General features: G+C 43.0%; 1 protein-coding gene across 1 annotated transcript in view; it reads left to right on the forward strand.

Moving 5' to 3' along the window:
• The window catches only part of LEPR (leptin receptor), an 18,505-nt gene that overhangs the window by 577 nt on the left and 7,913 nt on the right, over positions 1-10,015 (forward strand). Inside the window, exons 2-9 of the mRNA XM_010014796.1 lie at positions 297-441; positions 1,570-1,866; positions 2,043-2,160; positions 5,671-5,870; positions 7,393-7,541; positions 7,764-7,923; positions 8,004-8,086; positions 9,450-9,666. Of these exons, the coding sequence (XP_010013098.1) occupies positions 297-441; positions 1,570-1,866; positions 2,043-2,160; positions 5,671-5,870; positions 7,393-7,541; positions 7,764-7,923; positions 8,004-8,086; positions 9,450-9,666 (1,369 nt within the window). The remainder of the gene's footprint in view (positions 1-296; positions 442-1,569; positions 1,867-2,042; positions 2,161-5,670; positions 5,871-7,392; positions 7,542-7,763; positions 7,924-8,003; positions 8,087-9,449; positions 9,667-10,015) is intronic.

Here is a 10,015-nt window from a genome sequence, read left to right on the forward strand (position 1 = left end):
CCACGATAAGTTTAGCATTTATAGCTTTTATTAGAGAATTGCTTTTTCCTGTTGCTACCATGCAACTGGCTCTGGAATAAAAAGCAGCTCTTAATTAGGAGTTGATAATGAAATAACATGTTTTCCAGGGAGTCATACAATCTCTACTATATTAAAATATACAATAAATTTAAAGAAAAAAGCTTTTTTAAATGAACTTGCTACCTAAAACCTGTTCTCTAGACTGTTTGTTTTGGTTCCCTCTGTCTTTATCCTGTTTCATTATACAACACTAATGGCTTCTGATAATCCCACAGATGGTTCAGGTTGCTCTGGAAACCTCACTGGCCATAGACAATACACTGCTTGGATCTTCATATTTAGTTCAAGTGCGGTGCAGGAATCACCATGGTCCTGGGTTCTGGAGTGACTGGAGCACACCATATAACCTCAATTTGGGAGGTAGGTCACACACATTGCTTACGTGCAGTAAGCAGTATTCTGGAATAGAACACACTTCCCAGTTTGTTTTGTTCTGTGGGATACTTGAGTGTTGAGACCTCTGGAGTCTTGAGTGGGGTACAGAAGGCATGAGTTGAGCTGAAAAATCCCATGAAAGTTCTTTCCCCTTCTGCATCTATGAACCCCCTGCCACGGGCAGGGCCACCTTCCACTAGAGCAGGTTGCTCCAAGCCCCTGTGTCCAAGCTGGCCTTGAACACTGCCAGGGATGGGGCAGCCACAGCTTCTCTGGGCACCCTGTGCCAGTGCCTCAGCACCCTCACAGGGAAGAGCTTCTGCCTCAGAGCTCATCTCAATCTCCCCTCTGGCAGGTTCAAGCCATTCCCCTTGGCCTGTCCCTCCATCCCTTGTCCAAAGCCCCTCTCCAGGTTTCCTGGAGCCCCTTTAGGTACTGGGAACTGCTCTAAGGTCTCTCCAGGCCTTCTCCATGCTTCAGTTTCACCTAATGCTTCAATTAATGAGATTTCAACACCCTGCAGGGTTCAGAGAGTCAGATGGTGTTTCCCTGCCACCCCTCCAAACCCAAACATTGCTCTTCTCTTATTTGGATCTTCTCTCAATTTTACCTGACAACAATTTTAGGATTTTATGTGGTGTCTGTCTTTGTGAGATGAGGGGTGGAAGCAAACCCTCTCTGGCTTGCAAGTACTTACTGCAGTGTTTAAATAAGCTGACGTGGTGTCTTAAGCGGGCTGAGTGGAAAGCAGCAGTGTTAATCTGGTTTCCTGAGATTTAATTCACAGGAGCCTCTGTGGTTCCCTGTTTCCCTTGGGCTGCTGTATATTGCTTTCACTGGAGCCTCCAGTGATTTCTGCTCATTTAATTCATGTTTGCCTGGGGATATTAAAGATATTTAGCAGAATTTACAAATGTCAGTTATGGAGTGAGACAGTCAGAGGCTCATTCCTGCCTCTCTCCCCTGTAGCTGTTAATAGTAATTAAGAAGTAGGAAATTTAGAACTGGATTATAACAATATTTTTCCATTGTCATATGCTTTTTTATGGGTGTTTTTGTTTGGATTCTAACCTCAATGGATATTTTTTCCCCTTTTTTCCCCCTTCTGTGTAGCTCAAGTCCTGTACTTCCCTCCTAAGCTACTGACCAGTGTTGGTTCTAACGTTTCCTTTCATTGCATCTATAAAAACAAAACCAAGCTTGTAGCATCCAAGAAGATTGTCTGGTGGCTGAACTTAGCAGAAGAAATCCCACAAAGTCAGTATACGCTTGTGAATGACCGTGTAAGCAAAGTTACTCTTTTCAACTTGAAAGCAACAAAACCTAGAGGAAGTTTCTTCTATAACGCATTGTACTGTTGTCATCAAAATAGGGAATGTCATCATAGATACGCTGAATTATATGTAGTAGGTAAGATTCCAGCTGATTTTGAATTATCATTTCACTGCATTTTAATAGTAAGGTTGGAATATTTCCCTTCTAAACTCCAGTTAGATTTTATTGAGCAGTTCGTGCTTGTAATGAATGTTTTCTGTATAAACAATTTGTATCTTTATTAATATCAACTTTCCATGTGTTTTAATTAGATGTGAATATTAATATCACTTGTGAAACGGATGGGTACTTAACTAAAATGACTTGCAGATGGTCTGCAAACCCAAACACTATGCTCCTGGGGAGTTCCTTGCAGTTAAGATACCACAGGTGTGTACAGCTTTTAATGCACTCATTATGTATGGGAAATGTTGCTCTGGAAATACTATCACAGCAAAGAATTCTGAATAGGTGTCATTATAAAATGTCCTCAGTGTCTGTAAGCTGGAGTTTTTCCCAGCTGGAACTCCAAAGGTATTAACTACATATATTGCCAACCATATGGTGGGCTGCATCCCCAGAGCCTGAGCAGCAGGTTGAGGGAGGGGATTCTGCGCCTCTGCTGTGCTCTGGCACACTGACAGTGTTCAAGGCCAGGCTTGGAGCAACCTGCTCTAGTGGAAGGTGTCCCTGCCCATGGCAGGGGGTTAGAGCTGGAGGAGCTTTAAGCTCCCTTCCAACCCAAACCAGTCTGGGATTCTATGATACATTTTTAGAAGGGGGATCATAGATACCCTAGTGTGTAACATAGATTCTGTGAACAAGCTTCTTTCATTCAGGATGGAAAAAGTCTTGCATAGAAAGAGAGAATCAAATCTTAGTTTATAAAAGGAATATTGCTTTATGAAAGTAGGTAGGATTTTTGGTGGCCAGAGCAATTCTTAGTTTTCAGGTAGATGGTTTAATTTTGCCTGTCTTGGAGAGAGCAGGAGAACTGGGGTGTGGAACAAACACATTCCTAAAAATTCCTGCTTGCAAAACACAAACCTGATTACTAAATCAGTGCTGTGATCATCCTTATCTTCATTCATGTGCAAAGATATTGCCTCTGACAGTGATGTTTTACCATGAAACTAAACAAATCCCTTTGAGTTAACTAACGTATTGGGCTTGAGAGTTTTCTAGAACCATGTTAACCTTTATATAAACAAGACAGACAGACAACCCTTCCTGAGAAAATATCTTCAGTTTTACTGCTCTGCTGGGCCTGATATGCAAAAGTTTTGGCAGACAAGCTTAGATCAGCCCTGAGGTTCTAATCCTTTGGGAAGCTGAACTGTTTTCTCTGTTGGAGGTGGACTATTGTAGTACCCAGCTGAATATTTCTCAGCATTTTCTGGACTAAAGTAAGAACCAGAATGCCTGATACTTCATGTGCAGGTTTCTAGGGCAGGATTAGTGACTAACTGGCTGCTAAGGTAGGTTTTGTTTAAACTGTCTTCACAAATATGAATATAATGAGTGTGCAGCTGGGCAGGGAGCTTGAAATAAAACCCATGCTGCTCTTGCCAAGGTTTTTCTTCCCACTTTTTACTTGCTCAGGTTTAACTAAAAATGTTCTTTGCTAGTAGGAGGTGATACCTTGTGCATTTGTTAGAGTCTGCTAGATCAAACAGTGAACGTTCATACAGGCTGAAAATGCTTCCCAAATGCTCGTGTTTATTGTCATCTTTCTTGGTCTTTGTTTGTTGATAGTGAGATCTGAAAGAGAAAAAATAAAAACAAATAAATAATGGGCAACCACATTCATGTAGTGATTTCCAAACAGTTGAAGCATAAGACTTTTAAAAATGTATACTTAGTGAGAATACCAGGATCATAAAATCCCAGAGTGGTTTGGGTTGGAAGAGACCTTAAAGCTCGTTCAGTTCCAACCCCTGCCCCGGGCAGGGACACCTTCCACTAGAGCAGGTTGCTCCAAGCCCCTGTGTCCAACCTGGCAGTGTGCCAGAGCACAGCAGAGGCGCAGAATCCCCTCCCTCAACCTGCTGCTCAGGCTCTGGGGATGCAGCCCAGCATATGGTTGGCAATATATGTAGTTAATACCTTTGGAGTTCCAGCTGGGAAAAACTCCCTACAGGCCCTTGCCTGAGGCCCCTCTCCAGGTTTCCTGGAGCCCCTTTAGGCCCTGGAGCTGCTCTAAGGTGTCCCCTTCAGGAGCCTTCTCTTCTCCAGCTGCCCCAGCCCAGCTCTCTCAGCCTGGCTCCAGAGCAGAGCTGCTCCAGCCCTCGCAGCAGCTCCGGGGCCTCCTCTGGCCTCGCTCCAGCAGCTCCACGTCCCTCTTGTGCTGTTCCCCAGAGCTGGATCAGGGCTGCAGGGGGGGTCTCCCCAGAGCACAGCAGAGGGGCAGGATCACCACTGTCATTTGTATAACAATCTGTTGCATATTGGGAACAAAAATACAGAAAAAGAATATGAATTTTGAAACCACATGAAATAGGGGTTTTAATTACCTAACTTATCTGTAGGAGTCACCACAAGTATGTTGGAATTGGTGGTGTTTGCTTAGACACAGGCAAGTCCTCCTGGTGAAAGCTGGAAGTTAGATGTGTCACATCAGCACAGACACATCCGGTTTTCCAGGAGCCTGCAGCTATTCTTCTTAGTGCCTGATACAATTACATCCTGCAGATGAAATCCAGTGTTCTGCAGTACATTGGTGTGATAGCTTTGCTCTTGGTTGTCATAGCTTTGGTCTTGTTTTGGTTGGGTTGTAACTACATCTTCCTCTAAAGCCAGTGTTGCCAACAGAAACAGTGCAGAGATGATCATTCTGTAAATCCAGGGAATGCTGAGCTGAGCCTTCAAAGCACAAGGCACCGGTTTAATCACTATTAGCTATGTGGACAGGAAGAGATTCAGCTAAGTGTAACTTCTGTGGTTCAGTTGGATAACTAATCTCTATCCGGCCACTCTCACCACAAGTCTGAGCTGGCCACAAGATTAGGAAAAATTAGGAGGAATTTGAACACTTTCCATCACTGATAAGGTGTCGGTGCTGTTTTACCCAGAGTCTGGATCTCCTCTCTTCTGTTGCCAGATGAGATACTGTCTGTATGTGGGATCTCAATAGCACCCTCCAGAACTGATATTTTTTTATGGGATTTCCATCTCCTGGAGACTTCACTGCCTGGCTGATCCAAGTGGCAGCTTTCCCCTGGATGGCCTTTGGTGTTTTGAAAGCTGTATTCTCAGCTGAAGTAAATTGTCAGCAGGAGATCTGCCTTGCTATGTGTATTGCTAATACACAGCACCCAAGGAACATGATTTAGATTTAAGGGAGATTTAGATTAGCCATTAGGAAAAAATTCTTAGCTATGAGAGTGCTGAGGCGCTGGCACAGGGTGCCCAGAGAAGCTGTGGCTGCCCCATCCCTGGCAGTGTTCAAGGCCAGGTTGGACACAGGGGCTTGGAGCAACCTGCTCTAGTGGAAGGTGTCCCTGCCTGGGGCAGGGGGTGGGACTGTGTGAAGTTTAAGGTCCCTTCCAAACCAAACCAGTCTGGGATTCTATGATTTATGAGTATTTGGAGGTGCCTGGGCTTGTCATACCTGTTTCTTCTATACTCAGTCTCTTGTCAGAAGATTTTGCACAGGGGAAAGCCTTCATGTTTTGCTTTTTTGAGGCTAAGAACCACAGCTTTGAGGAGGAACACTGCAATGCTGTTTTTCCATTTTGTGCAGATTCAATTTCAAGATCTTTCCAAATAACCATCAGAAAACCCCAGATGGTTCCAGTGACACCATTTGTTTTAATTGCCTTCAGAGTTCTATTTCATTGATGCCACAAGCAGCTTATAGTTGCAATGTGTTAACTGAATGTGGTTTTTCTCTCTTTTAAGGAGCAGAATTTATTGTTCTGACTTTCCAAGTACATCTCCAAAATCAGAGGTGAAGGAATGTCATTTACAGAAGAATCATTCTTACGAGTGCACATTTCAGCCTATTTTTCTTTTATCTGGATATACCATGTGGATAGAATTTAAGCACTTACTAGGAACACTTGAATCCTCACCAACTTGTGTCGTTCCAGCAGATGTGGGTAGGTCCAGATTCGTGCACGTCTTTCTTCACTTGTGACCTTGGATTTCATTCCTTATATGGTGTAGGTAAAGTACTTCTTCATAGCATTTTAACTCAATTAGATTGTGGAAAGAACATAAGAACATAAAAGCTTTGATATTGTCTTCTAAAAGACAGTGGATTAAATGTTATTTCCATACCTTTTGCTTGGCACAGGAGCAGATTGTAGCTGCAGCTAATACCTGTAACATGAAACATCCAGTTTTGTGTGTTTATCCTGTGGGGAGTTTTGCAAAGAGATCTGTAGAAAATGCAAGAATTGTATTTGAAAACACAGTCTCATTTTGAAGGTTCTGGTTATCTTATGTTTCTGAAGTTTTCAAGTGGCTGTTAAGTTTATACTTTGATACACAGCACTATATGTGTTACTTACATAGTAGTTACCTTTTGTTTAAAATCATAGGGACTGTTCATGCTCTTGCATGCTTTTGCAAAGCTTCTCTTGTGACACAGAGCACTTAAATCTATAAAAGCAAGAGGCAGGGACAGTGTTTGAGTGTTTTCAAGCACTGCAAAATGTAAAAACACTTATTATCTGCTCTGTGACTCAGAGCATTCATTGGGCTGTGTATTTTTTGGACACAAAATTGGACAATATGTAGAGAGAAAACATGGCAGCTGGAGCACAGAAGCGCTGCATGAAATAAAGCAGAACAATAAAACACATCTATTATGTATGTGGGGAGCAGCTGTAGTGTTAGTCTGGGGTAGGCTTGGCTGTGCCCTTTTGGATGGAGGTGCTGGCTTTGGACAGTGCTGCCCGGTGAGGAGCTGAAGCAAAACTTTAGGAGTCTGGTTTATTCAGGTCATCACTTTAAATAAAAAGCAGTTAATAGAATTGAGCTACACTGGTGAAAGGTGCTCTGTGCCATGATAAACCAAACCAGACGCATTGTAGCACCACCCAACACTGAAAGCTTGTTTTACTTGTTTTGTTATTTTCTCCTCACTCGCCATTTGATGAGCCAAAACAAGCTTCATATATATATATATACATATATATATAAAAAAAATATATAATCATTTCCTGTTTGTACCAGGGGAGGAACAAGGTACTAGCACCAATAGAAGCTATTGGGGTTTAAATTAAAATGAAATGTATTGACACTTGCCCATGGATCATCATATTTTTTATTAAATGAAATGTTTATTCTGTCAGAAACTCAGAAACTTTGATTTTGAGATTTCAACTTAAGATTTCCTTTGGTGATTTTCCTTTGGGTCAAAATTGGAATGAATTTCCCATTAGATGAACATTGTCGTTCTCAGTCAGCAACGCTCTGTCTGCAGAGGATGGTCCAGCCAGCCTGGGTTGGTGAATGGTTACATTTACATTCTAGTCAAGCTTTACTTGGGATGGCAGAAGCCACAATGTCATACCTGCCACCCTCAGGGCAGAAGGAAATAACCTATGATGAGTGGATTTAATGAGCAATGTCCGTGCAGACCTTACAGCCTTTCTTTTTCTTTCCATTTTGTAGTGAAGCTGCTTCCTCCCTCCAGTGTTAGAGCGGAACTCACCAGGAATGTTGGGCTGCTGAATGTGAGCTGGACAAACCCTCTGTTTGCAAACAGTGATCTGAAATTTCAGATTCGGTATGCTGTGAACAGGGAGGAAATGATGTGGGAGGTACTGTCTCTTTTAATCTAGATCATGGGTTGATGCAGTGTTGTCATTGAGTGGGTTAACTGGTTTGAGGTGGAATTTGTGGCATGCAGTGACTCATGGTTATAATTGTTATGTTACTGATTAATTCACTTTCTCATTGGATTCATTTTCAGGAATTTTGACTCTAACAGATGCTAAAACAGCCTTTTGTTCTTATTCAGCCTATTCTGACTTCTCTTACAGCTTTATGAAGTTTCAAATGCACCCACAAGATCAGCTGTGATAGAAGTTCCGAACCTCTGTGTTGAGTATGTTGTTCAGGTCCGGTGCAGGGAGCTGGATGGATCAGGCTACTGGAGCAACTGGAGCAGATCAGCCTATACCCTTGTAAAAGATATCAAAGGTACTTGTGCTTTCAGAGTGCACTCTTTGGGGGTGTGCAGCTTCAGACTGAAGAGTGACACTGTTCTTTCAAAACTGCAGCTCCCTTACAAGGCCCTGAATTTTGGAGAATTATTACTGAAGATCCCATAAAGAGGCAGAAGAATGTCACGCTCCTGTGGAAGGTGAGAACAACTCCATTTTGGTCTTCCACTTTGCTCCAAAACCCATGGGTAGAATGCCAGAAAGGGAGTGTGATAAGCACATGCTTCCCTGGGAGGCAAAGCTGGGCAGTGGCTGCTTCATGTGCAAGGCACTTGGGATACGACTTCTTTTGAGTTATTGCCTCTTGCTTGGCTAATACTGGAGACAAGTGGAGGTTGCTGGTGAATATTGACTGTAACGCTGTGATACAATGGGACATGGGTTTGTTGTCTTTGTTCAGTGAGCTTGTCCTGGACTTAACTCACTTCTGTTGCTATCACTTCCTCCTCCCATTCTGTTTTTATTCTCTTCAATCTCTTCTGCACCTGCTGGCACATGTTGAGTTGATTTTGCACCCTAATCATTACCAAGTTCATAGTAATGTAGTAGGACAAGAACTCTCCTAGTGCTGCATGGTTGCTCTGGGTGGTTGTGACATGGGTAAGACTCAGCACAGACATACACTGGCTGCAGGCATGTTCCATGCTTGGGAAGCTCACAGGCCAACCTCCTGAACTGATGTTTGTAGAGTAGATCCATCTGAGGTCTAGTTGCCTGCACCACAGCCGTGCTGAACTGCATGTGGGGCTGCATCACAGCCATGGGGAACATCCCATTGTTCCTGATGTCTTACAGTCCTTACTACTTCAGGAGAGCCCTCAGATCTCCAGGCAGCCTACAACCTTCCTTGCCTTTGTATGGAGACCTCAACCTTCAGTGTTAGCTATACAAATGCTATGAAACAGAGACTTAAAATGCAGTTTGCTCTTAATACTCTGAAAGAAGAGTAACACAGAATCACAGACTGCAATTTAGAATGAGATGCAGTCTTCAGCTGCCAAGTTCTGCTGACTGAGATCCCTGAGCAGAATGTGCCACTGACTCCTAGGGAGCTGCCTGTACAAACACCACTGGAACTGCACGTAAACTGGGCACAGTGAAAAGGTTAACACAGGACAGAGAAGAAAGCACATCCGTGACTGCCCACTCCTGTTTGCCCACGTGTAGTATGCAAACAGTCATCTGTGCTGCTTTTTCACTCCTGAAAAACACTAACATGAAACAGGGAGTTACTAGAGCAGCCTGAAAGTTTGTATTTCCTTGTTCCCCCTTTTCTCCTCAGGAAAGACAGCAAGAAGTGTGTCAGCTGTCAGGGAGGGAGATAGAAGAAATCAAGGCTTTTAGATGGACTACAGAGCCTTTGCTAGAAGGACAGTAGACAGCCTATAGAATATCTTTACTGGGTCATGTTTTCTTAACATTGGAACAGTGCCATCTGCCCAAATAACGTTCGCTTTTGAAATCAAACTCTGGGAAGTTAATTCATGCCCATGTTTGCTGCAGCCACTGGTGAAGAGTCACTCCTTGTGCAGCGTGAGCCGGTACATTGTACAGCATCGGACATCAGGAAACACCACGTGGTCAGAGTATGTTGACAGTGGCACTACCTGTTCATTTCCATGGACTGAACACACACACACCATTACTGTTCTGGCCATGAATTCAGTTGGAGTTTCTTCAGTTAATTTCAATTTAACTCTGTCCCAGCAAATGAGCACAGGTAAGAACACATGTTAGTGCCCATTTTGAGATGTGGGAAATGCTGGGAATCCTTGAGGTGCTTTTGGACAAAGCTTTCTTTATAATCTAATTCCCTCTCTTAGAACAAAAAATGTTCTGTGATGATACATTCAGCTGTATGTAGGAAACAGATTCTGCATCTCTCCAACAGAGCTAGCTGAAAAATGAATTTTCCATCACATGAAAACCTTAATGACCTCTGGGTTGGGAAAAGAGTTGTCTGTCACTTTCCACTAGCAGAATATAAAGTAATTAATCAAAGAATAAGAAATTCTTACTGTAGAACTGATCTTTCATCTACTTTCTCTTGGGAACACCCAGCATTCCTG

The sequence above is a fragment of the Nestor notabilis genome, unplaced genomic scaffold (assembly GCF_000696875.1).
Source record: "Nestor notabilis isolate BGI_N333 unplaced genomic scaffold, ASM69687v1 scaffold13405, whole genome shotgun sequence".
Lineage (NCBI taxonomy): Eukaryota > Metazoa > Chordata > Aves > Psittaciformes > Psittacidae > Nestor > Nestor notabilis.